This window comes from Lutra lutra, chromosome 13, assembly GCF_902655055.1.
Source record: "Lutra lutra chromosome 13, mLutLut1.2, whole genome shotgun sequence".
Classification (NCBI taxonomy): Eukaryota; Metazoa; Chordata; class Mammalia; order Carnivora; family Mustelidae; genus Lutra; species Lutra lutra.
This window is the reverse complement of record NC_062290.1, coordinates 68,818,215-68,845,546: the sequence shown is the minus strand read 5'-3', so window position 1 is coordinate 68,845,546 and position 27,332 is coordinate 68,818,215. Positions and strand designations below refer to the sequence as shown.

Genomic DNA, 27,332 nt, shown 5'->3' with positions numbered 1-27,332 from the left:
TCCCCTCTTGCAAAGTCAATCCTCACCTTCTACTTTCCAAATAGCAAGTAAAGAAAATGCAGGAAAAAGTAGGATAAACCCAACAATTTACAATGTATGCTCTTGACAACATCCCTCCTCTGGGCTGGCCCTTCCTTTCCACCTTTATTATTCCTACAGCATGTACCTTTCCTAGAAACAGCAACCCCTATGAATACAAATGATCTCCTTTCCAAAACCTTAAACTATCAAATTCTAAGGGCCAAGATTCTAGAAAGGTGTAAATGTCTGTTGTTTCCTTGGTTTCTTTGAACATACGCATTTATTCAGGTACAGAAACCTTTGGGATTTTATCTTAAAACCACTTAAGAACATAATCAAAAGGTTTGAGTATCAAACAAAGCCACCTATCCGTAACACATCCTGTTCGCAAAAGTGTCCCAGAAACTCGATATAAACAAAATCCTTCTGTTTATTTCTAGGAGATAATACTGCGGTTTTCTGTATCCAACAGTATGCCTTACACACCCAAGGCAATTATGTTTTCTTCCTCTACTCAAACAGAGCATCTGTTGCTAACACAAGACTGAAGTCCAAGTTATTTTCACAGACAAAAAAGCAGCTGGTCAAGCTAATCCATCTGCTGACTAGCCACCATCAAGCTTCTGTAAGACTGTCCAGTTAACTTAACCCCTATTGTCAGACTGCATGAGTCACAACTCCCAATCCTCTTTCAATTAGGATTCAACAACTCTTCTTTGACACCACCATTTGAAATCACTTATTACAGATACAAAAACAGAAAACGTATTTTAAAACTTAAGGACAAAGGTTAAAAATGGTAGATTGGATTAGAAAAATAGTTACACAAATTATCAACAAAAGGAAAAAGTTATTTTGAAGTTGGGATTATGAAATTCATAACAATAGCCAGCAGTACTCGATGTGTGCTAGGCACCAAGGATTTTTAAAAATTAACATGATCTTCTCAATAACCCTCTGATGTAAGTACAATTGCTATCTCTCTTCTATAGATGAGAAAATAGAGACACATAGCAAATTACCCAAGTTCATTCAGCTCATAGTTGGTAGTAATACTGGAGACCTGGCTCCAAAGCCATCCTCTTTAATAATGTAAAGCCCAGATCCCAATTCTTTACTAACAGGTGTATATATTCAAGCCATCCTCACCATTTACCACTTGCAGTACCTCCCCCTTTTCCTTACAATGACTAAAGTATCATCCCTGCTACTATTTTCATTATAACATGTTATTTTATTTTTTCTATTTATTTGAGAGAGAGAGTGTGTGCGTGCGTGAGAGAGAGCAGGAGAGCGAACGAGAGCACAAGCAGAGGGGAGGGGTAAAGGGAGTTGTAGACTCTCCAGCGGACCAAGGAGCCCGATGAGGGACTCAGTCCCAGGACCCTGGGATCATGATCTGAGCCAAAGGTAGACCCTTAACCGACTAAGCCACCCAGGTGCCTGTCATTATAACATTTTATAACATGGAAGAAAAATCACGCCTGGGGTGTACTACTTACTTAAAGAGATACACAGCTCATTATTAGTTGAGGTATATAACTGATCCTGCAGTAATTCATGAGAAAAAGATGCCGAAATTGACAGCAATAAATTGGTTATAAGTATTAACACCCGGTATTTGTTTTAAGCTATAAAAGAAAATAGTTTTTTATTAGAAATATTATTTGATACCAACAAATGAAATGAAATTCAGCACATTTTCTAACACTGAGAAGTGGATTTTCAAAGTTATCACAAAGAACAACTAATTCCTTGCCACCTCTGGGGAAACTGCTGGCGGTACTTGTAGCTACTCAAAAACACCATTTGGGGGACGCCTGGGTGGCTCAGTAGGTTAAGCGGCTGCCTTCGGCTCAGGTCATGATCCCACGGTCCTGGGATGGAGTCCCACATTGGCTCCCTACTCAGCAGAGAGCCTGCTTCTCCCTCTCCCTGCCGCTCTGCCTACTTGTGCGCTCTCTGTCAAATAAATAAATAAAATCTTAAAAAAAAAAAAAAAAAAAACACCATTTGGAATGAGACCAAATAAGTTCAAATCTTAGCCTTATGGCTAGTGGTAGGACCTTGTAGGACCTACAGATTCCAACTCCAGCCCTTACTGAAGTGAGGGATAATGCGTGCCCTGGCAAATAAGATGATCCATATTAAAATACTCTTTAAAACACATAGAGTACTTTAGTACCTTGTAAACTTTAAAACACCTTGTTTTCATAATGAATTATTTTACCTGATTTTTACACTAACTCTATAAAATATTCTTACTTCCACTGCATAAACAAGGAAATAGATTAATCACAGTTAAGGGATTTGCTCCGTATCACAGACCCAGTAAATAGCACCATGGAACCCAAGTCTCTGCCCTTCCACCTGCCCTGAATTAATATCCATTCACCTATCATATGACTTTTACCTAAAAAGTTTAATAAGTTTTTAAAACGTTAAATAAGCTGTGAAATGTTTTACAAATTAAGGCAGAGATGTTTCAAACATATATATTCCAAATAAACAAAATGTTAATTTTTTGCAGATGTCTAATAGTCATGGAAATGAAAACTGAGTATACCCAACTGAGTTTCAAGATGCACGCATACAATTAAAACTAAATCATATGCACTTTAGTAAAATCTATAACAGTCAATGCTTAAAACATCACTACATGATTTTCCCGTGGCCTCCCTGCCCCCTGCCGTGCTCCTTGAGGAGGTGAATCCAAGCAAACTTTGAGAAAACATTGTTCTAGTAAGTTTTTCCAGTGCTTTCCATCTAATATTAGAACAGAATGGCCTCTTGGATATGCCCTTGTTTTCCCTGCTACATTATTAATAACACTTGTCTTCGCCTCCCATACTATACTATACTTCAATTACTATCATCTAACAAAGAGAACAGGGTGGTTATTTCTATACAGAGATTATGCCTGAATATCAATAATTCTAACTGTATTCAAAACATTGGCTATGTTCTCGAGAACGTTTTTGTTTGTTTGTTTTTTCTTTTTTTCCCCCTTAATTGAAATTACTAGTCTTCTCTTTAACTTGTCCGGAAAGCACGCACAGGCCACAACAACCATTAAGGTAACTGTGACTAGCAACAAACGGGTCGCAGAGGGTGGGACTGCGAGCTCTTCTCCCAGATCAGCTACAACTAAACACCAAGACCTGCCTCCGAACTGGTCACGAGGCGGGTGGGAGCGGGGGGCGCGGTCCTAAGGAGATTGGGTTCCCGACCTAAAGCAGGTCGTATTGTGCCAAGAAAGAAGGCTGAGTCGACGAAGCAGCCTCAGCTTCGGCGTCAGCAGGTAGTAGACCCCGTGCGCCTCGGTTTCTGCTAAGGAGGGATAAACCCGCGCTCGCATGCGGGGAGGCTGGAGAAGCAAAGGCGGCCTAGAGCGCTGCAGAAAATGACTGGGAAATGGGGACAGCTCCCTTCTTCCCCTCAGGAGCCAGGGCCCAGGGCCAAAGGCCAGCTTGGGTCACCGGGCGCGGTCCCCGCAGCCCGGCAAGCGCCGGGGGAGGAGGGAGGGTGGGGGCCGGCAGCCTCGCCCTCCGCCGCCGCAGCCCAGCCTGGCCGGGTCAGCCCCGCGCGCCTACCGCCCACCCGGCCCCGGGCGCCCCAGTCATCCTCCCCCACAACGTCGGCGGCCCCGCGCCTCCTTCCCCCACTTACTTTCTGGGAGTCCATGGCCAGGGGCTAGACCCGTTGGGCCCGAAACCGCGTCGAAGAATCGTGCGGCGAGACGGACGGAAATCGGGCACGCCAACACCGTCCCCACGGGCCCCTCTCTCCTCCACCGCCGCCTCAGCCTCAACCTCAGCCTCAGCCTGCACCGGCGCCGCCCGGCCCCGCCCGGTCCGCGCCCAGCCAGCGCGCGCGCCACCGTCGCGCCGCGGTTGCCCGGGTGAAAGGGCGGCCCGCAGTAGGGAGGGCGCCCACAGCACCGTGCGCATGCGCACCGGCGCGAGACGGGATGGGGCGGAGGGTGTCCAAGGCTGGGTAGGAGGGGCAGTGCTAACCCCTTAGCGCGGCGGGTCCGCAGACCCACGCTTTCCTTCCTTCCCGCATCCTTTTTCCTCCAGCACGCGCTCTCTCTGCAGGTCTTGGAATGGACCACTGGGTATCCAGCAGCCGGGCCCGTGGGGTGGGCAGGGGAAGGAAAGCTCTGACCCTTGAGATAGATCAGCCCCCTCTCCACCCTGCACGCATCTGAAGCACCCCCGAAGCTGGCTGTCCAGGAGCAGCCAGGCTAGACCAGGCCCGCTGTCCGGTGACAAGGAAGGGGCTGGGATGGAGGATGTAGTGGAAGCATGGGAAAGGCCTTTAGGGACGTGGAAGAAACATCGGTAGACCGTGGAACCTAGTAGACCTTTCCCAGAGAGCCCTCCTGGGTATCGTGCTGTGATTCTGGCCAAGTCACTCTCCCTGAGCCTATTTCGTCTTCCTTAAAATAAGAGCAATAATGCTGACTTTGCAGAACAGAGCATTGTTAGGATAAAATAACGTATTTGAAGTGCCCGGTACATAATTCATGGCCAGTAAATTACAGTTGTTGGTGGGGGGCTAGAACCTACTCAGTCTGGCCTGAAGGGACCATGCAGACTGTAGAAACTTAGGGGAGGTAGGCTTGAAAAGGTTCTTCCTCAAGCAGAAAGGCCTCATCAGTCCATTTGGATGACTCCGGAGAGGCTCAGAAGAGTTCCAACCAGGCAATCACGCACGATGAATGAACACAAGGAAAATAATATATATTGAGTACCTATTAGGTACCAGTTCTCTGAACTGAGAATTCAGCTGTGACAGGGCCCTGCTCTTACAGTCTAGTATAGGAGGCAGAAGAAAAAAAGTGTCTATATAGTAAATAAATGTAAATATACACAGTGGTAGGGGCACTATAAGTATATATATATTTGTATATATGTGTGTATATATATGTATATATGTAGATATATGGCAGTTAGAGGCACTATAAAGAAAAATTACATGGGTTAAATGGACTCTGAGAATTGTGAGGGCTTCATTTTCCATAAGAAGGTCAGGGAAGGCCTCCAAAGAGACCTTAACTGAAATGAGAGAATGAGCCATACAAAGATCTGGGGAAGAGCGTTCTAGATGGAAGGACAGCAAATACAAAGGCCCCAAGAGGGCATGAGCTCTATTTAAGAAATCACGATTTATCCTACAAGGCTATAATTGTCTCTATACTGTGACTTCCATGAGGGTCGAAATTTCTTTTCCTCATATCTATATCCCCAGCACAGGGCCTGCCACCTATGCACTCAATAAATCCTTTTTTTTTTTTTTTTTTGTACTGGACAGACATGTACAAGAAACAGAATAAAGGGCACAAAAGGAAAACAGGGACTTGGTTCAAGCTGGGTGGACAGTGCTTGAAGGCCAGGGCCCAGGGTGGGCCTATATGCACAGTTTTGCTCCTGCAGCTGAAAGGAGTGATGGCATGCAAACTTGCAGAGAGCTGTCTCTTGGTATCAAGGGAAAGGAGCCTCCTATCCAAGCCACCCCGATGCCATGAGGAGCAGTGGGCAGCCAAGCACCAGCCTCTAGGGCAGGCCTGCAAGCATGGAGGCCTTTCTCTGCACTGGGTACTCACTGCAGCTGAGTCAGTTTCCCGTGAGGGAGAAATGCAGAACATTAGAGGTCAAACCTCATGACTGTGAGGTTCTGCTGTGGGGCACATCACTAAGGGGAAGAAACGGCATTTAGGGCTGTCCCCAGTTCTCTTGCTACAAGGACTTTACTTCAGAGAGAAACCCCTGCACACTTTATGACTGATAGGTATAACCACAGGAGGAGACAGAAAGAGGCTTTGGAGACAGTAAGTCGCCGCTGAAATGTGATCGCCAGAATACTGTCACAGGTCACTTCCCAGGAGCTCACTCCTGGCTTCTTGCCTCCTTGCTCATCCAGCTCTTTCCCTGCAGCCCAGCCAGGAGCCTGCAGCTTTGGACAAGTGCTCTGCCCCAGTTGACTTCTGCCCTTGCCTGATCTCTGTTTCTTCAGGCAGACTGACTTCCCCGGCCAGCTCTCCCAGGCCTTCTGCTTGCCCTGGTTGCTATCTCTTCTGGCTGCGATTTCTGTCTTTCCCCACCTATACACACTCTCTGGCGGCAGTACTCACCTGGCTGGGCTCTCAGTCAACACCCCCACCCCACTCCTGCTGCTTTGCCTTTTCTGTACTTACCTTTTCACAGCCAAGTCAGTTTGGAAATTTTCAAAAGTAGCTTTACTAATAAAGTAAAGCCGCTGTTCTCAAATGTAATCCCCAGGCCAGCTGCATCAGCACCACCTGGGAACTTGCTAGAAGGGCACATTCTCAACCTTCATCCCCAGACTAACTAAATTGGAAACTCTGGCATGAAGGTCCAGAGAATCTGTGTTTTGACAAGTCCTCCAAGTTACTGATGCACACTAGAGCTTCAGAACCATTGAACTAAGAGAAGCAAATTGTTTTAAAAAAAAAAAAAAAGACAAGCAATTAAAAACAATGTTCTAACCCTTAGGTTTCTAATTCTGAGATAGAATATCTAGTCACAGGTATTTATTTTATGGAGGTTCCTGGGCCTCCAGGAATGCCTTTCCGAGAGAACATCAAGTTAGAATAAACTCAGGATTGGCACTGCTGATATGAAGAGTCTGGCAAAATTGTCTCTTCCAGAACCAGGTTCTCTCTCCTCTCTTGCCAGGTGTTACCCCTGCACCCTAAACACCCTCATAAATTCTGAGATGCCCCCGTCTCTTGGGAGAGAACATTCCTTCCCATAAGTGTTGCCAACAGTGTTCCCCTTTGGGAGCAGATATAGGGCCACAGGCCTGGAGTCAGCAGTCTGAATTTAAATCCTGACACTACCAGCAGTGTAGCCTTCAGTGGGTCTTTCCTCTAGATCAGCCTCAATTTCCTCATCCGGAGCAGTGATCATGATCACAGTCATTCCCAGTTTTGGTGGTTGTGAGGATTAAGGAGATTACATATGCAAAACGCTGAGCTTAGTACACATTTAACGAATGATAACTGTTACTATTATTACTCCCTTGTACATCATATCCTCCTGCGTCACCCTTGGATGGCCTTTATCCCCGCTTGGTCTTTGGGGGCTTAGAAGTCCTACTGTCACCCCTAACTCCCATTTTCATTGTTATCCTGGTTTTTCTGAAGCATAATCACTGGCCAGATGCTGCTCTTTTTGAAGCCCCAACATTTCTCCCTGGTAATATCTGGCCTGATCTCAGCATACACCACCTAACCCAGGAAAACGATGGGTTTCTCTAAGCCTCAGTTTCTTCAGTTGTGAAAGAGGCATCATAACAGTACCACCTGTGGGGTGTTTGAGTTGATGAAACAAGATAATTCATATTAAGTGTTTAGCAGTGCCTGTCATGTAGGAAGTATTCAAAAAATATTAGCTATCCTCTCTTCCCAATCTTAGAAACCTAATTCTTCTTTTTCCCTGCCTCCTTCTCACTAAACAGACTCAACTGAAAGTCCTGGAAGCCCCTTGAACTCCGAGTACTAATTTCTGATCCTAGGAACTCCTTTCAGACATTTATGCTCTCCTGGGAAGAAAAGGATGATCCTGGTCTGCTGTGGTCTAGCTCCGTACTTGGAGAGCTCTAAGCAAAATGGGCAGCAATCAGTGCACACCAACATGACAGAGGGCCTGGAAACTGTGAGACAAGACACAATGAAAAGTGCCTATGAGTATTTAGCCTGAAAGGAAAAGTTTCTCATGTCAGAGAGGACATGATCATTGGCTTCAAATCTCTTTAGGGCTGTGGTGTGGAAGAGGCCGGTGACTTGTTCTCTAATATCCTACCGATAGAATTAGACCCAATGAGTGGAAGCTACTAGAAGATGCATTTCCGGTCAACAACTTCCTAACAGCCATACAGAGCTGGAATGGACTTTGGTGGCGGGTCCCTGTCAGTGGAAGTGTCCAAGCAGGGACTAAGCATGTGCCTGGTAGAGCTTTCTGAGGGGATCAGGCAGTGGAAGGTTAGATGGCAGAGATAACTTTCAACATCTTTCTGAACCCTGAGGTTCTGTCATGCTGCAAACTCGAAGCCAGTAATGATTCGTTCCCTTTCTGACTCAGCTTTGCAATTGTACTCACCTCTGGAATGTGCTCTGTATCCCTTCTCCCCACCCCCACTCTCATACGCTCCATTGTAAGAGGCCCCTCTCCTTCCTGGGATAGGGCATGAAAGGGGCAGTTAACTGAACTGTAGCTATTATGATGTTGCTACGTCACAATACCTTCTCTGTGTGTGATGGCTTGCTTTCTGCTAGGCACCAGAGACACCAGGTAAGTGAAGTCTGGAAGACACAGATGTTTCCATCACAGCCTGCCTTGGCTCTCGAAATGCCTCTGGACTCATCTTTTTCAGAGAATGACCAAGCACAAAGCAAATGTTTCTGCCTGTTGATCTCTCCATTGTGAAAGGATGCTGCCTGCCCCCCCCACCCCTGCCTGGCTTTCCAACACAGAGTAATAGGCTCACTGTTCCTAGTGAGAACATTACTCAGCAGCCCCTCTCCCTCTGCATATACTTGGAGAATGGTGTGGGCCAGAATGAGACGGAGTGATTGAGACTAGGGAGATAAAGGGTGCTAGTGAATTGAGCACCCAGATTCTGATGCCAGACTGAGTCCACATGCCAAGTCTACCACTTTCCCACTGTGTGGCCTTGGGCAATCCAGTAACCTCTTTACCTCAGTGGTCTTATTTGTAAAATGAGAGTTATTAGTAATACCCACTTGAAGGGGTTGTCAGGAAGATAAATGACAGTGTATGTAAAGTGCTTACCTAGAATAATGTCTGATTTATGTCAAGTACATAATATATGGTAGCTATCAATTATTTGTTTTTATTTTTATTTTTTGAGGGAGAGCGTAAGTGGGGTGGGGTGGGAGGGGTGGGCAGAGGGAGGAAGACAGATAACCTTAAGCAGACTCCACGCCCAGCACCGAGCCCAACAAGGGGCTCGATCTCATGACCCTGAGATCCTGACCTGAGCTGAAGTCAAGAGTCAAGTCGTTTAACTGCCTGAGCCACCCAGGTGCCCCTATCAGTTATTATTTTCTAAAATAAACCATTCTCCTGAGCACAGCGCCAGGAAATAATAGTGTCTGTGAGCCTTTGATACTGTCGGGCTGTTGTCGGATTCAGATGGTGCCATGTCAGAACTTCCGGAAAACAAGTCTCTTGAAATCCATCTCTCTCATTCTGCTGGGCTTTTCCCTAGCAATTGGAGTTTGAAGAGGGAAGGTGACAGAACCGAAGCTGGAAGGGGGGAACTTAAGACAGCAGGCATGAAGGGAAGATAGGATCCTCTCCAAGCCAAAGAAACAGCCCGAGCAAAGGTGGGAGGGAACGAGGAGAACAACTCTGGAGAATGGAGATAGGAGATGACATGAACAGAAAAAGGAGCCCTCAATGCCCCTGATACCAGAGAAGTATTAAGAAAACATTGGAACATACAAGTAAAGGAATATTCTGCAGCATGAAAAATTATATTTTTGAAAAATACATAGCAGTGTGGGAGGAAGTTTGTATTACAATTTAAAAACAAGGGGCGCCTGGGTGGCTCAGTGGGTTAAAGCCTCTGCCTTCGGCTCAGGTCATGGTTTCAGGGTCCTGGGATGGAGCCCCGCATCGGGCTCTCTGCTCGGCGGGGAGCCTGCTTCCTCCTCTCTCTCTGCCCGCTTCTCTGCCTACTTGTGATCTCTCTCTCTGTCAAATAAATAAATAGATGTCTTAAAAAAAAAAAAAAGAAAGAAAAAAGAAAAATGAATTGTGTAGGACTGATGATTCACAGACCTGTACCCTTGAAGCAAATAATACATCATATGTTAATAAATAAAATAAAATAAAAATTTTAAAAAAATTTTAACAAAAGGATGCTCTCTCTCTGTCTCTCACTGCCCCACCCCACTACACCCTGCCCAGCATGCTCTTTCTCTTAAAAAAAAAAAAAAAAGTGACTCAAAAGGAGGGGGGATGGGTGAAATAGGTGATGGGGATTAAGGAGTACATTTATCATGATGAGCACTGAATAATGCATACAATTCTTGAATCACTGTTTTGTACACCTGAAACTAATGAAACTAATGTAACACTGTATGTTAACCATACTGGAATTAACATTTTAAAAAAAAACTAAAAAAAAATCAAAGACAAATTGACTTTGAGACATAAATTCAAATTTGGCATGACTTCCTCATGATTAAAAAAAAAAAAAAAAGGCAGGATGTGGAAAGAGATTAGTAGGGGTCAGATTGTTATAGTCTCTAAATTCCAGGCTGGGGTGTTGGGATTTGAGCATGTTGTAAGTGGGAAACCACTTACAGGTTCATGAGCAAAGGGTTATTTTAGGAAACTTGATTTGGCAGGAGGAATAGGAAGGACATGAGTGGGATGAGTCTGGGGTGGGGAGTTGACTGGGGACCCAGAGACCCAAATGTCTCCCTCATAGTCCTTGTCCCTTAAGCTTCCCGGGTTAGATCCCCAAAACCTCCACCCTCATCCTTACTCTGCCACCACCGCCACCACCATTAGAATACAGTGAATATCTCAGCATTACAAATCTTTAAGTAGTTTTTCAGTCCAAAGGAAAAAATAATAACTTGGCTTTCTTCCTAAGTCACCTAAAACGGGGATCAGCTAACTTTTTCTGGAAACACCCAGACAGTCTATATTTCAGGCTTTTCAGGCCATATGATCTCTGCCACAACTAGGCAACTATGTAGAGAGAAAGCAGTCATAGACAACACATACAGGATTGGAGATGGCTGTATTCCCATAAAACTTTATTTACAAAAATAGGTTGGGGGCTGGATTTGACTCACAGGCCAAGTTTATCAGCCTTCGATCTAAAAGCACATTGTGTTATTTTTCTTAGAAAATAATTCCATGATTACTCAGTGCCTCTAAAGCTTCCCCGACCCTCCCTCTTAGACACTTCCCATACACAGCCCCATCCCTGCCTCTAGTATGAAAGGAATACCAGTGATGATAGGCAAAGCAGCATGTTAAAGTGAAGGCACTGTGGATCTAGATCTAGACAGATTTAGACAGAGATCTAGATCTCTAGATCTAGATCTAGATCTGCTAGCTGTGTGATCTGACACAGAGCGCACAACCTCTCTGAGCCTCTCTCTGTTTCTTCACAGACGAAATGGAGGAAGAGGATGCAACTTTATAGGATTTTTGTGAAGATCGGATGTTTTCAAGCATGCAGCCTAATGACTGGCATGGAATAAGCATTCAATAAATAGTTATGAACCCACACTGAGTCTATAAATAGCCTGAATGAGGAGAATTCCATTGCGGATCCAGCCTTCAGGCCACTAGCAGTGCTGGAGAGAGAAGCAGCAGAGATCACAGAAACACACACGAGGCTAGATAAGAAGGCAACGCAAACTTTGAAGACGCTGTTACAAGATGGATTTGTATCAGATCTTCTGATGAATCATTTATTAGCCCGCCCCGCTGTGCCAAATCCGCTCCGCGGCTGGTGTGGTTCGGCAACACGGTCGCACGCTTCCATCCAAGTAATAAGATCCCGCTCTTCATCCACAGACTCGCAACAGCTGGTGAGTGGGAGACCCTCGTGTAAACAGCCTCATCTGAGGTCATTCTTCCGGCCTCATGGGACCAGTCACCTTCGCTTCAGCTGAAAAATAAACACATCAGGAAAATGAATGCTTTTGTCCTAGGGGAACATGACACAATGAGAATCAGTCAATAACAAGAAATAGCGTGGGGTCATCTTTAGAGAAAATGCTGTGAAATGCAAGAAGGCTAAGTACAAACACACACACACACACACACACACACACACACACACACTAACAAATAAGACCCTAAGTTCAAATCTTGATCTTTTGTCCTCATCAGCTTTATATCTGGAGTCAAGTTATTTAAGGTTCGTTTCTACATTACCCCCGCCCCGCCCCCCCCCGTATAAAATGAAGATAGTCATGGTATGTTCCTTTTTTTTTTTTTTTTAAGATTTTATTTATTTATTTGACAGAGAGAGAGAGATCACAAGTAGGCAGAGAGGCAGGCAGACGGAGAGGGGGAAGCAGGCTCCCCACTGAGCAGAGAGACCGATGCGGGGCTCAAACCCAGGACCCTGAGATCATGACCTGAGCCGAAAGCAGAGGCTTTAACACACTGACCCACCCAGGCGCCCCTCATGGTATGTTCCTTTACACTTGTGAGAATTAAGAACAGTCCCTGAATAATCATGATTGTCCTGTTAGTGTTTGCCAGTGTTGGTGTCCGCGTTATTCTTTGAAAAAGATGTTTTCAGAATAGCTGAACAATGAAGTCAAACAAACACATAATGAATCAAATTCAAAAGGAATCTGAAAAATCTGAATCTGTGATACTCTCCAAGAGCCAAACCTGAAATTCACATGAGACTCTGGAGTTCGTCTCCTGTGACTCAGCAGTAGGACAGGTCAAACCCGGAAGATGGGTGTTTCCATCATTCGGTTCAGTTCAAGAAACTGACTGCGTACAGTGTACCAAAGCTGACAGCTATGTGCTGTGGTTTTATAAAAGGATATCCTTATTCTTAGGAAATACATAATGAAGTAGTTAGGACTAAAGGGCCGTGATGTATACAAATTATTCTCCAATGGTTCAAAAATATTGGGTGTCCATATACGGGGGGGAAGAGAAATGTTTAACAATAGGTGTGACAAGAGTCCGTAGGGTTCTGTGTACCATTCTTATCCCTGCAACTTTTCATAAGTTTGAAATATTTTCCAAATAAAAACTTTTTAAAAAGCCCAGTAGGATGGGTTAAAAATAGAAAAGAAGCATTGACTCCAGCTCAACTATGAGACAAGCCCAGGGCAGCAGCAAGGACAAGCAGAGGGGACGATGCAGTCCTGACAAGATGCCAAGAGAGCTTGGACTTGAACGAGGGGACATACAGTGGCTCTAGGATTCAAATGTGCAGTGGAGTCAGGCTAAGATCACCCTGAAACACATCTCCCCGGTAGGCCCTGCTTGTGCCCAGGCACCTAAAACAGGTTGTATGTGGCACTAAGACTAATGTTGCTTGAAACCCCTGCGTTTCGTTTTAGGGTTTTAGTTCCGAGACTTTTGTTTCCCATGCCAATTATTGCCTTTTCACTGATCCCCTGCCAAAGATTTCTCCGCATCTTTAATCCATTTGGCAAACTGCTGATAGAGTAAATCCCTAAATCATTTCTCTCATTGCATCACTTCCTCACTCAAGAAGTGACGATGCTTTCCTATGTTCTAGAACACCGTTTCTAAACTTCGCTGTCTCATCACTTCCATGTTTTATGATTTTACATACTTCGATTTGTAGTTTCAACTTTCAAGATTTTTTTCCTGCCACTGGAACAAACAGAAGCTATGATTAGACTGATATCCGAGAGTGGCAGATGCTTAGTTTCTGTCTTACGTTCTGAACACTAGGCTCAGGCCCAAATTGTGATTTGTCTGAAATTGACATAAAAGTTTTTCCTCCTGTTTTTGTAATTTAGATACACTTTTCAATTTTAGAATGGTTTTAGGTTTGCAGAAAAGTTGCAAAAATAATACAGAGAATTCCCATATACACCACACCCTGTTTCCCTACTGTTTGTATCTTACATCACTATGTACATTTGTTAAAATTAATGAACCCACATTGGTATATGCTAATTAATTACACTTTATACTTTATTCAGATTTCATTAATTTTCCTTAATGTCCTTTTCTATCCCAGGATCCCATCCAAGGGACAACGTTACAGTTAGCTTCCCTCCTATTCTAAGACTGTAAAATATTGTTTAAGAAGCCAAATATTAAAAAATATAGTCTTTTTTTTAAAACATAAAATGCATGTTTATTTCAATCATCAAGGATGGCTTAACACTAAAATCTCACCATATACCCAATTATTAGTATAAAAGAAAATGTGTGTAGGGGCGCCTGGGTGGCTCAGTGGGTTGAGCCTCTGCCTTTGGCTTGGGTCATGATCTCAGGGTCCTGGGATCGAGCCCTGCATCGAGCTCTCTGCTCATCAGGGAGCCTGCTTCCCCCTCTCTCTCTGCCTGCCTCTCTGCCTACTTGTGATCTCTCTCTGTCAAATAAATAAATAAATAAATATCTTTTAAAAAGTTTTTTAAAAAGAAACTGTAGGTATTCATCCGTATAGATACAGTAAAGGAATTTGATAAAATTCAACATTTATACATGATTTAAAACTCTTAACAAAAGGGCGCCTGGGTGGCTCAGTGGTTAAAGCCTCTGCCTTCGGCTCAGGTCATGATCTCAGGGTCCTGGAATCGAGTCCCGCATCGGGCTCTCTGCTCAGCAGGGATCCTGCCTCCTCCTGTCTCTCTCTGCCTGCCTCTCTGCCTACTTGTGATCTGTCTGTCAAATAAATAAAAAAAAAAAATCTTAAAAAAAAACAAAACTCTTAACAAACTAGGAATTTCCCTTCTTTTTGTTGATCTTTTATTTTGAAATAATTTTAGATTTCTAGAAAAGTTGTAAAAAAGAGAAAGAACTCCTGTATCACCTTCACCAAGATTGGCAATCATTGACATTTTATCACATTTGTTTTATTAATGCCACTCTGTCTATACTACTTTTCTGAACCATTAAAGAGTAAGACATAAATCTCTATGATGTGTGTAGTCTGATTGAATACGATTTTATACGACACTTTGACAATCCTTATCTTTCCTACTGCCCTTGAACAGTAGGGGCTATAGGAAAGTTAGATGCTGTGCATCTAACAGTATCGAACTCATCCCGAAGCATTATTATAACATTCATTGCAAGACTCCCTGAATTTTCCCTTTATGTCAGAACCTTTGGGAGCCCAGATTTCATGTCCAAGACTAGATCTAATTAGCTAATCCAATAAAGTTTGCTTCTTATACAATAAACCGCAGTTCTCTACACAGGACTTCACACAGAGATTTCCCGAAATCTTGTGTTTGATACAGAGGGTGCTAAAATGAGCTCTCACCACCACTGGTGGAAAGTACCTCAGTAACATGACTGCCGGTATTATTCCCTCTGGCCAGGAATATTAGAGTGTCCTTTATGGAAAACTATGGTATCAGCTGCCTTTAAGCTGCCATTGACTTTTCTCTGGTTCAATTATCAGGAGTCTATCTATTGAACTTGCTCATAGAGCTCATTAGCTAATAGAGCTAATTAATAGGCAAAGTTTAAGTGCCCTTTCTAGCCTCCAATTTAACATTGGCTCTGCATTCCTTTCGGTACCCTCATTTTCCCCTGCGTAGCTGGAGTAAAAAGAAGGCGTTCATGGTAACATCTAAACAAATGGCCATATTTTTCCCACCAGGAGTGGGTAATTTCCCATTCTCTCTCTTAAGGAAGAGAAACAATACCCTTTTGTCAGACAGTTTTTTAGATGGAAACAACTTAAATTCCGTATCCTTTAGTACCCTACTAGGGAATAGTATCCCATTAGCAAAGAGCTAATAGTTATAAAGATTTCAGATACTAAACATATTTGACAGCAACTCTTTCCAAAAGAAATGCTTGGCATAGAATTTTAAACAGCCAACATAGGATTTTTACCGGTTCTATTTTTTTTTTAAGCTTTTTGACGTTTCCCTTGTCTGTTTAAAAACCCAGTATAAAATTAAAATGAATTTTTACAAAAAGAAAAATTTATTCATAATTTCACCATTGTAGCATACCTATTTCAGGATTATGAATTCCCTTTTATCTTTGTCCAAGCCTGTGTTCTTTTTACCTCACATTTTATTATAAACATTTCCTATGTCTCTGGTATTTATGTATATTTTTAAGGGTTACATAATATTTCATTAAGCAGATGTATAATTATTATTTAAACATTTCCCTAATGTAGTTTAAAAGGGGAAAGACTTTTTCTGTTTTCTTTTTTTTCCCTTTTGTCTGTATTCACCACTGGACTCTGAGCATTTAAAACAGTGCTAGGAAGGGGCACCTGGCGGGATCAGTCGGTTAAGCTTCTGCCTTTGGCTCAGGTCATGATCCCAGGGTCCTGTGATGTAGCCTCATGTTGAGGGGAGGGGTCCTGCTTAGCCGGGAGTCTGCTTCTCCCTTTCCCATTGCCCCTACCCCTTGCTAGTGCATGCTCGCCCTCTCTCTCCATCTCTCTCAAATAATAAAAGCCAAACAGCGCTGGCAAAAAGTAGACCCCAGGTACATACTTGTTGAATAAAAAGTGAATTTAAATGGTTTCAAGTTTTACTCTCACGTATTATTTTTTTTTATCATCCTGCTTTCTTCTGACTTAATTTTTTATTTTAACTCCTTGAAATAAAAACAGTTGATCATGATTATTTTTTTTTTTTAATGTAGAAAGCATTTACAGTGATCAGTTGTCTTTGATTATGATCTGGTATAATTGGTATGATCCCAGGTAAATTCCTTATATATCTGAAAGGTCTTTATTCTACCCTCACATTTATTTCATAGTTTGGGTAGGTGGAGAATCTAGGATGGAAACTGTTTTCCTTCAGAATTTTGGTGAAGGTGTCCTTCCTTTTTTTTTTTTGTAGTTATCAGTGCTGTGCTGAGAAAGCCATTGTCATTCTGATTCTTGATCCTTTTTCTATGTATATCATTTTTCCCCTCCCCTCCTCCTCTCCCTTTCTCTCTGTTCCTTCCTCCCTCCCAGCAGCCCTTCCCCTGCAACCTCTCAAAAGTGCCTGTAATTTGGATATTGAATCCCCTGGAATGAATCTCTAATTTTATCTTTTCCACCTTGTTTTTGCCCGACTTTCTGAGAAATTTCCTCAAATTCATCTTCTAACTCTTCTACTAAGTTTTACATTTTTTTTAAAGATTTTATTTATTTATTTGTCAGAGAGAGAGCAAGCACAGGCAGACAGAATGGCAGGCAGAGGCAGAGGGAGAAGCAGGCTCCCCAATGAGCAAGGAGCCCGATGTGGGACTCGATCCCAGGACACCAGGATCATGACCTGAGCCGAAGGCAGCTGCTTAACCAACTGAACCACCCAGGTGTCCCCTAAGTTTTACATTTTTGTTCTATTGCTAATTTTCAAGAGCTCTGTTTTTCTCTGAGTCTTCCTCTTTTATTTATTTATTTATTTTTAAAGATTTTATTTATTTATTTGACAGATAGAGATCACAAGTAGGCAGAGAGGTAGGCAGAGAGAGAGGGGAAAGCAGGCTCTCCGCTGAGCAGAGAGCCTGATGCGGGGCTTGATCCCAGGACCCTGGGATCATGACCTGAGCTGAAGGCAGAGGCTTTAACCCACTGAGCCACCCAGGCGCCCGAGTCTTCCTCTTTTAAATAACAATTTATTTTTACTACATAATCTCTTCTATTATCTATCTGAATTTAGCACCTTTTTTTTTTTAAAGATTTAATTTATTTGTCAGAGAGAGAGAGATACTAAGTAGGCCAAGAGGCAGGCAGAAGCCGAGGGAGAAGCAGCTTCCCTGCCGAGCAAGGAGCCCGATGTGGGACTCGATCCCAGGACACCAGGATCATGACGTGATCCGAAGGAAGACGCTTAACCAACTGAGCCACCCAGGCGTCCCTGAATTTAGCACCTTTAAAAAAAAAAGAGTTAATCGTTTGAGAGAGAGAGAGAGACAGAGCAGTGGGAGAGGCAGAGGGAGAGGGAGTGAGAGAATCTTCAGTCAGACTCCCCCTGAGCATGGAGCCTGACATGGAGCTCATTCCCAGGACCCTGAGATCACAACCTGAGCCGAAATCAAGAGTTGTTTGCTTAACTGACTGAGCCACCCAGATACCTTGAATTTAGTTCTTTTGAAAATGTTATCTTCTACCTTACTTCTGTTTCCTCCAAGTCATTTTGTTGTTTTCTCTCTGTTTTGATCTCTCTCCTGTCATAGAGACTTGCCTCAAGGGTCTGGTAATTCTTATTCAAGAATGGGGCCTTGAGGGGTGCCTGGGTGGCTCAAGTCGGTTAAGCAGCTGCCTTTGGCTCAGGTCATGATCCCAGGGTCCTGAAGTGGCCCTGCATCAGGCTCCCTGCTCAATGAGAAGTCTGCTTCTCCCTCTCCCTCTAACCCTGCCCCTACCTGTGCTCTCTTGGTTGCGTTCTCTCTCTCTCAAATAAATAAAGAAAATCTTAAAAAGAAAAAAAAAAAAAAGATTGGGGCATGAAAAGCTAGTTGGAAGTTTTTTATATGTAGGTAGAATTGAAGTGCTTCACCAAGGGTGATTTGGCTGGGCCTTTTAGTTGGAGAACCTGTGTTAGTTTCTTTAGATATGTTCCCTTGGCCTAGTTGGGTTCCTCAGAGAATAATTTTCCAATTTCGAACTTAGTGGGCAAAGGCCCAGTTGCTAGGATTCCAGGAGCTGTAAGAAGGAAGAAGGCCTCAGGTCCTCTCTACCAGTATGCAGACTTCCAATTAATCTCCCTGATTTAAGTGTGGTAGCTCTGCTTCTTATATCCCCTTAAATTCTATTCTAGCCTCTTCAGAGAATATCCCGCTAGCTGTCTGCTGGGGATAAGAAGAGGCAGTTGTCTGACTTCGCAGAATAGAGGATGGTGTCTGGAAAAGTTTATTTTTTAATATACATTTAAAAATTTTAATGACAACTTAAATGCAATAAAGTACACAAATTTTAAGTATACACGCCTAATGCATTTTTGCATGTGTACGTATCCATATAACATCCAGATTGGCATATAGAATATTTCCAGCACCCGGGAAGACTCCCTCATGGCCCATCTCAGTAAAAACCCTCCACAAAGTAACCATTATTCTCTTGGGTTTTACCATAGATGACTTTTACCTGTTCTTAAACTTGAGTTAAAGGAAATCACACTGTATGTACTCTTTTGTCTAGCTTTTTGCTCAATATTGTATCTGCATGATTTATTTGTGTTGTTTCAATTTAGTTGTAACTCATTCTTTTTCACCTCTGTGTAGTATGCTATTGTTTAAATATACCACGATTTATTAATCCATTTGAATATTGTGGACATGAATAATTTCCACTTTTTACTATTTTTTAATTTTTTTTTTTTGAAGATTTTATTTATTTTTACTTAATTGAGAGAGAGAGAGGGAGCACAGCAGGGGGAGCAGCAGGTAGAGGAAGAAGGAGAAGCAGTCTCCCCTCTGAGCAGGGAGCCTGATGTAGGTCTTGATCCCAGGACCCTGGGATCATGACCAGAGTTCAAGGCAGATGCTTAACCAACTGAACCACCCAGGCAACCCTTTACTATTTTTTTAAATTGAAATATAGTTGACATAGAGTTTTTCCCAGTTTTTGGCTCTTATAAATAATCCATTCATGAAGATTATTAAGCATATCTTTTGGCGCACATATGTCCACGCTTCCATTGGGCATATACACAGGAGTGAACTTGCTGGATCTTTGGACATATATTTATTTTTAGCTTCAATAATACAGCAAATAAGTTTCCGATGTGCTTGAACCAATTTGTTTTCCCATGAGCAGTGAGTGACAGTTTCAGTTGCACCACAATCTAGCCAACACCTTAAATTTTAGTCATTTCGACGGGTGGGTAGTAGTATCACATTGTGATTTTAATTTGCGTGTCCTAGATAACTGAAGATGGTAAGCACATTTTATATGCTCACTGAGCATTTGACTGTCCTCTTTTGGGAAGTGCCTGTTCAAGTCTTTTAACCATTTGGGTTGTCTTTTTCATACTCATTTGCAGAAGTTCTTTATAAATTTTGGATAGGAACTCTTTATCAAATGTGTATTGAATAATGTCACTTTTCAAATCCGTGGCTTGTCTTTTCTCTCTTTTACTGGTGTCTTTTGATGAGCAGAAGTTCTTAGTTTTTATTATGGCAAATGTAAGGCTCGATTTTAAGCAACTTAAAAAGGAAAATTTTGTTTAAAAATCAGGGTTGTCTTGGGGTGTCTGGGTGGTTCAGTCAGTTAGGCATCTGACCCTTGGTTTTGGCTCAGGTCATGATCTCAGGGTCATGAGATCAAGTCCCACATCTCAGCAGAGACTGCTTTAGATTCTCTCCCTCTGTCCCTCCTCTGGCTAGGGTGTGTGTGTGCACATGCTCTCTCTCTCTCAAATAAATAAATAAATAAATAAACAAACAAATAAATCTTTAAAAAAAAAAGTCAGGGCTGTCTTTCTGGGTTTTCTGTAATGCACTGCAATAAAACTTGTGCTGAGCAGAAAACCATCTTTTTTCCAAAGTTCAGGGTTATGGCTCTTGTTCTAGCTCTCATCATAATAGAATGTTACCAGACACAAACTCTGTACCATGCTACTCTACCTTTGGCCTTTTGGTCCCTAAAGAAATAAGGATAAAACTTCCAGGCCCAGAGAATCACTGTCTCTGTCCCCCTTCCATATACTTTATTAATAAAATAATATCCTTTTGGGTGTTTTCTTCAATCCTGCAGATGCCTCCCCCCAGCTACCTTCAACAAAGTGAAATGGAACAACAGGCATTCTATTATACACAAATGATAAGGTTTTATTACTTCTAACAAGGAGTGGTCTGAACAGACAGTTGGCCTACAAGGTAATTATTGACAAAGAGAAGGCCTATAAAGCAACAATTCAAAAACTAGAGCCACCATTTAACTGTTTTTAGCCGATGAAAAATGATAATAGAATCAAAGTACTGTTTTTGGTAACCTTGGAAAATGTTGGAAGTAGGCCAGAAATGGAAGTCCTCCATCAAGACTGGTTTATTGGGGCGCCTGGGTGGCTCAGTGGGTTGAGCCGCTGCCTTCGGCTCAGGTCATGATCCCAGGTCCTGGGTTCAAGCCCCACATCGGGCTCTCTGCTCAGCAGGGAGCTTGCTTCCTCCTCTCTCTCTGCCTGCCTCTCTGCCTACTTGTGATTTCTCTCTGTCAAATAAATAAATAAAATCTTAAAAAAAAAAAAAGACTGGTTTATTGGGGCACCTGGGTGGCTCAGTGGGTTAAAGCCTCTGCCTTCAGCTCGGGTCATGATCCCAGGGTCCTGGGATCGAGCCCCACATCGGGCTCTCTGCTCACTGGGGGGCCTGCTTCCTCCTCTCTCTCTGCCTGCCTCTCTGCCTACTTGTGATCTCTGTCTGTCAAATGAATAAGTAAAATCTTAAAAAAAAAAAAAAGACTGGTTTATTGTGCACAGTAGAGACTGGGAATTCAATAAGTATTTATCAGATGAATTTGAGGATGCTGGGATGGACATGTGGAGGCTCTTGGAACTGGTCAGAGTTACACGCTCTTTTCAGGTTCAATTCTGAATTTGTACTGAGACCTGAGGCAAATGAGGGCATGAGACATGTGGAAGCAAGTACAAAGGTCCTGAGTTACCCCTGGTTATACGAAGAACAGAAGGTGCCAGAGGAGGTCTCCAGCTAGCACAGAATGATTGAAGACAGAATGATAGGAAATGATTTGAGAGTAGCATTAGGTGGGTTAGTGGGTGGAGGGTGAATCATGTAGGGACTCCGAAACCTATTCAATTTATTCTGAATGAGAAGGCAAGCCTTTGGAGAGTTTTGAGCAGAGGACTGACAAGATCAGACTTAGATTTTAAAAGGATGCTCTGACTCTTGTGCTGAGAAGAAAATGTAGGGGAACAAGGCTGGAAGCAGGAAGATGAGTTAAGAACCTGTTGCCATTTTCCAGGTAAGCGATAAAGGGTAGCAGCAATGGAGGAGGTGAGAATGATTGCATTATGGCTCTCTATGGAAAAATAGAGTTGACAGGATTTGGTAATGGGCTGGGTGTAGGGCGTGAGAGAAAAAGCATGGTCAAGGATGATTCACAGCTTCTGTTCTCAGCAAATGCAAGGCCAGAGTGGCTATTTACTGAGAGTTCAGTTAGGGAATGTCACATTTGTCATGCTTATTAGAAATCCAAGTGACGGGACGCCTGGGTGGCTCAGTTGGTTGGACGACTGCCTTCGGCTCAGGTCATGATCCCGGAGTCCCGGGATCGAGTCCCGCATTGGGCTCCCAGCTCCATGGGGAGTCTGCTTCTCCCTCTGACCTTCTCCTCGCTCATGCTCTCTCTCACTGTCTCTCTCTCAAATAAATAAATAAAATCTTTAAAAAAAAAAAAAGAAATCCAAGTGGCGATGGCAGGTAGGCAGTTGGAAAACTTAAAAATGAATCTGCATTTCATCTAGAAGAATAATGGGCAAGATTTGCTATTAAATAAAATTTCAAAATAAAAATTAAGGTGGGAATTAGCTTCCCAGACATGAAAGTGCAATCTAAAACTACAATAAACAAAACTGACGCAGAAAACCAGAGAGATCGAAGAAACAATAAATATGCCTTGAAACAGTTCCTCCAAGGCTTCTCTGCATTTACAGATTTAAGCATTGCTGTTTTTACTGTTGGCAATGAGCTCTAAATCTTCATGACGATTCATCTCTAAAATTTGTTCAGGTACGCAGTTTTCCCAATGGAAACTTCTTTATTGTTTGTCCCTCAATATACATAATTATTGTCAAAAAATTACAGTAATGCAGAAAGCTATACTCTCATATCCCTCCAGGTTTTGAGATAATCTGTTTTTGTTTTTGTTTTTTTATCCTTCGGGTCTTCCTTCTAGGGCATAATATGAGTTGTGTGCCTGTGGATCTGGAAGAGTGTCACTCAGCTGTGAGTGAGCCCAGCTAATATCCACTGTGGAGATGTGAATGCAGCTTTGTTTTAATGTTTTAATTTTTTAATCAAATTCCCAGTAACTCATTACCGGTTAAAACAAATGCAGCTTTGTTTTATTTTTCAGATTCCCAGTAACTCATTAAAGCTTCCTACACCATTCAAGAACACTGAGATTTATTAAAATATGGAGTAACTTTACCAATATCTCAGTCATAGTTATGGTAGCAAATATGTACCCTATAGAATGATTCCCAGGTGACACACCTCCTGCTAAACGCTCTGTATGCACCAAAGAATAGGATCCTCTTCACAATCCCTCTTTAATAGATGGGGGAACTTAGGGTTTGATGAGCTAAGTAACTTATTTCAAATAAAAAAAAAAAATAGCAGAGCCAGAATCTGAACCCAGATGTGGCTGATCACAAAGTCCAAAGTCCAAATTCTTGGCTTATTATTATACTTCTTGGAAATATTAAGGGGTCTACTGCATATGATAAAACATCTTTACAAACCAGTGGGGGAAGGGATGAATTAGTCAATAAATGATTTGGTGGAAATTCGTTTAATATTCAATATGGGCCTCATTTCATATTATGTAACAAGATTATTTCCGGCTATTAATAAATATGAAAAATGATAGATAAAATCATTGAAAACAGAACATACATTATATCTTAATGTTAAAAAGAAAAAATATGGGGGGCGCCTGGGTGGCTCAGTGGGTTAAAGCCTCTGCCTTCAGCTCGGGTCATGATCTCAGGTTCCTGGGATTGAGCCCCGAATCGGGCTCTCTGCTTGGCGGGGAGCCTGCTTTCCTCTCTCTCTCTCTGCCTATCTCTCTGCCTACTTGTGATCTCTGTCTGTCAAATAAATAAATAAAATCTTTAAAAAAAAAAGAAAAAAAGAAAAAATATGGGAAAACTAGAAGAATATATAGGTAAGTATTTTATTGATTTAGGAGAATAGGGAAAAACTTGAACAAAAAACTGGAAAAATAACACAAAATAAATCAATTTGTCTATCATAAAAATTTAAACCACTTATACATAAAATATCACTAGCAAAATTAAAAGACATATTATAAATAAGAAAAAATATCTGCAATGAATATGACTGAAAAAGTGCTAATACCCCTAATATAAAAAAATCTCTTATCCAACAGGAAGGAAAGCAGTGATAGTTCAATAGCAAAATTGGCAAAGGACATGAACAGAGAATTTACAGAAGAGGAAATATAAAGGACTGATTAATCAATGCAAAATTTCAACTCACTAATAAAGAAATGCAGTATTTTTACAAGAGACTATCATTCATCTTCCGGCTTTAGGGTTATCAGAAGTGAATGAGAATGGTGTCAGGACTATCTGCCAGGTGTGGGAAAATGGAGACATTCATAGACCTTAGTAAATATTTACTTTAGTAAGTTGGTACAACCTTTCTTGAAAGCAATTTGGCAATATGTATCAACACTCATAAAGTCCCTTTACCTTTTTTTTTTTTAAAGATTTTATTTATTTATTTGACAGACAGAGATCACAAGTAGGCAGAGAGGCAGGCAGAAAGAGAGGAGGAAGCAGGCTCCCTGCTGAGCAGAGAGCCCGATGCGGGGCTCGATTCCAGGACCCTGGGATCATGACCTGAGCCGAAGGCAGAGGCTTTAACCACTTTTTTTTTTTTTTTAAGATTTTTTTTTTTTTTTTTTTGACAGACAGATCACGAGTAGGCAGAGAGGCAGGCAGAGAGAGAGAGGAGGAGGAGGCAGGCCCCCCGCTGTGAGCAGAGAGCCAGATGTGGGGCTCGATCCCAGGACCCTGATATCATGACCTGAGCCGAAGGCAGAGGCTTTAACCACTGAGCCACCCAGGTGCCCCATGCAGAGGCTTTAACCCACTGAGCCACCCAGGCACCCCGTCCCTTTACCTTTTGACCTAGTGATACTACTTCCAGAAGTCTATCTTAAGGAACCAATCAGCAGTAGGATAAATACAAGTCTACAATCATAAGATTATACATAATCTAAAAGTTTAATGATAAAACATTAATACAAGGAAATATAAATCCACTATTATAATCATGTTTCTGAAGAATATTTTATGATCTGCAATATGTTTGTGTTATATTTATTTATATACCTATATATTGTTTTTTTTTTGTTTTGTTTTGTTTTGTTTTTTTAAAGATTTTATTTATTCACTTGACAGAGATCACAAGTAGGCAGAGAGGCAGGCAGAGAGAGGAGGAAGCAGGCTCCCCGCCGAGCAGAGAGCCCGATGCGGGGCTCGATCCCAGGACCCCGGGATCATGACCCGAGCAGAAGGCAGAGGCCTAACCCACTGAGCCACCCAGGCGCCCCTATACCTATATATTGTTAAATGGTAAGGACAGGATATGAAAGTTTCTACATATATATGTTTTATCACTAACTGTGGAAATGAGATATATAGGTGGATAAATATTATAGATATATAAATATATAGCAGGAAATAAACAAAAATCATAAAAGTAGTTAATTGTGGTTGGGGGTATAGTTTTCTCTCTTTTCTGGGAATGTTTTCTACAGATATTAAAAGGAAAATGTGTTACTCTGATCATCAGATTAAACCTTTTACTTAACAAGAACGCTTTAAAAGTTCATTTCTTTTTAAAGATTTTTTAAAAAATTTGAGAGAGAGAGAGAAAACAAGAGAGGAGAGAGGTCAGTGGGAGAAGCAGACTCCCTGCTGAGCAGGGAGCCCAATACGGGACAGGATCCCACAACTCCAGGATCACGACCTGAGCCAAAGGCAGTCGCCTAACCAACTGAGCCACCCAGGCGTCCCAAAAGTTTGTTTCTTTTTACCTAATAAGTCAGTCAAGTTCCAGGAATGTATCCTTAACAATGAACAAAGATAAAGACAAAGATTTCTATGCAAAAGTGATTGCTTTAACATTATTAATAACTCTAATTTTGAGAGGGAACTGCTAAATTCAATTATAGAAGAAAGACTGAAGAAAATATAGTACATAAAATGAAAGAAGGTTGTAAATCTATTAGTCCTATCTGCAAGGAATTTTTAATAACACACAATAAAATTCTCATATTTTATGTTAAGGGAAAACAGGACAGAAATTATTCAATATGTATTTAATTTACTGTAACCTTTTATTTTTAATACGATTTGGATTAGATAGATAGTAGATGGATACACACATGCACTCTCTCTCATTTATGTATAGTCATTTATTTACTCATTTATTAACTTATTTTTTAATTTTTCCATTTAACAATTTCTTTACAGAGACTGGACTTGAATCCAAGCTCTGGCAAAAAAATAACTGGACTTTGGGCAAATTACCAATCTTCCCTTAGCCTCTGTTTTTTCATCTGTAAAATGAAGACCACCCACTGTGCAGGAGTAAATGAAGTAAATGCATACAAGGACCCAGAACAATGACTTACTCATAAAATGTTTTCAGGAAATAGCAGTTGATAGTATTTAACTGTTACTTTAAAAAAGGAAAAAGACTTAGGAAGCAAAGAAGTAGTGAGGAACCAAAAATGCATGGGCAGAGAGACCTTCACATCCTCCCAGTTAGGGGAATTATTTACCTTATAATTTAAAAATAAAGGGCTCCTGGGTGGCTCACAGTGGGTTGGGCCTCTGCCTTCAGCTCAGGTCATGGTCTCAGGGTCTTGGGATTGAGTCCCCGACCCGCTCCCTGCTCAGCAGGGAGCCTGCTTCCCCCGCTCTCTCTCCCTGCCTCTCTGCCTACTTGTGATCTCTCTCTCTGTATCAAATAAATAAATAAAATCTTTAAAAATAAATAAAAACAAAACCCACAAAATATACTACATTTTCAGGACTTCAAAGGAATGTAAATGCCAATGTAAATCAAAGCTCAAATAAGAAGAAATAACGTTAGGAACGCTGCAACGCGCTGAGTAACCCCAGCAAACGCTCTCAAGCAGCTTACCAACTATGATATTGCCACCTTGTGGAATCAATGATACATTTCACATCCCAGGGCATTTGCGATTTTATTTTGAAGTAATTTATACACAAAGCCTAAATTCTACAAATATTCTTACCAAAAAAAATTAACATGCCACAGGAGGAGATCAAATAATAAACTGTTCAAACATGTAGAAACGTAGAATATTATAGTACAGGGAGTTTGGTGAACAAAAGAAATCACCATAATTCTATCACTGCAAAACAGTAACATCATTTTAAGATTATTTTTATCATTTCATCCCATTTTTCAAATTTATTTTTTTTCAGTTTTTTTAAAAGATTTTATTTATTTATTTGATACAGAGAGAGCACCCAAGCAGGGGGAGCGGCAGGCAGAGAGAGAGAGAGGGAGAAGCAGGCTCCCCGCTGAGCAGGGAGCCTGACACTGGGCTTAATCCCAGGACCCTGAGATCACAGCCTGAATTAAAGGCAGACCCACAACCTACTGAGGCACCCAGGCGTCCCAGCCCACTTTTTAAATTTCTTAGCTAATATCATCTCATTAGCATTTTCCATCCTGTGGCATCCTTCACAATGATTTTTTAATGGTGACCTACCATTTTATTGAATTGATGTGCCATACCCCAGCTCAACATTCCCAAGATGCTGGGCATCCAATCTACTTCCAAGTAAAATGTCAGTTTATGGTGATAGTTTCTGTACAGGGGGATATTAATGTCTT

General features: G+C 42.0%; 2 protein-coding genes across 6 annotated transcripts in view; both read right to left on the bottom strand.

Moving 5' to 3' along the window:
* Positions 1-8,226, bottom strand: part of FSD1L (fibronectin type III and SPRY domain containing 1 like) — a 69,166-nt gene extending 60,940 nt beyond the window's left edge. For 3 of the 5 annotated variants that reach the window (XM_047700231.1, XM_047700232.1, XM_047700233.1), the window contains exon 1: positions 8,148-8,226. In XM_047700231.1, the coding sequence (XP_047556187.1) occupies positions 8,148-8,201 (54 nt within the window). In that variant the 5' untranslated portion in view covers positions 8,202-8,226. Of the gene's footprint in view, positions 1-3,690; positions 3,918-8,147 lie in introns of those variants that run through there. The other 2 variants (XM_047700235.1, XM_047700236.1) reach the window with 1 other exon arrangement.
* A 2,067-nt stretch (positions 8,227-10,293) lies between these two features.
* SLC44A1 (solute carrier family 44 member 1) overlaps positions 10,294-27,332 on the bottom strand; it is a 203,236-nt gene continuing 186,197 nt past the window's right edge. The window contains exon 16 of the mRNA XM_047699922.1: positions 10,294-11,709. Coding sequence (XP_047555878.1) covers positions 11,695-11,709 — 15 coding nt within the window. The 3' untranslated portion in view covers positions 10,294-11,694. The remainder of the gene's footprint in view (positions 11,710-27,332) is intronic.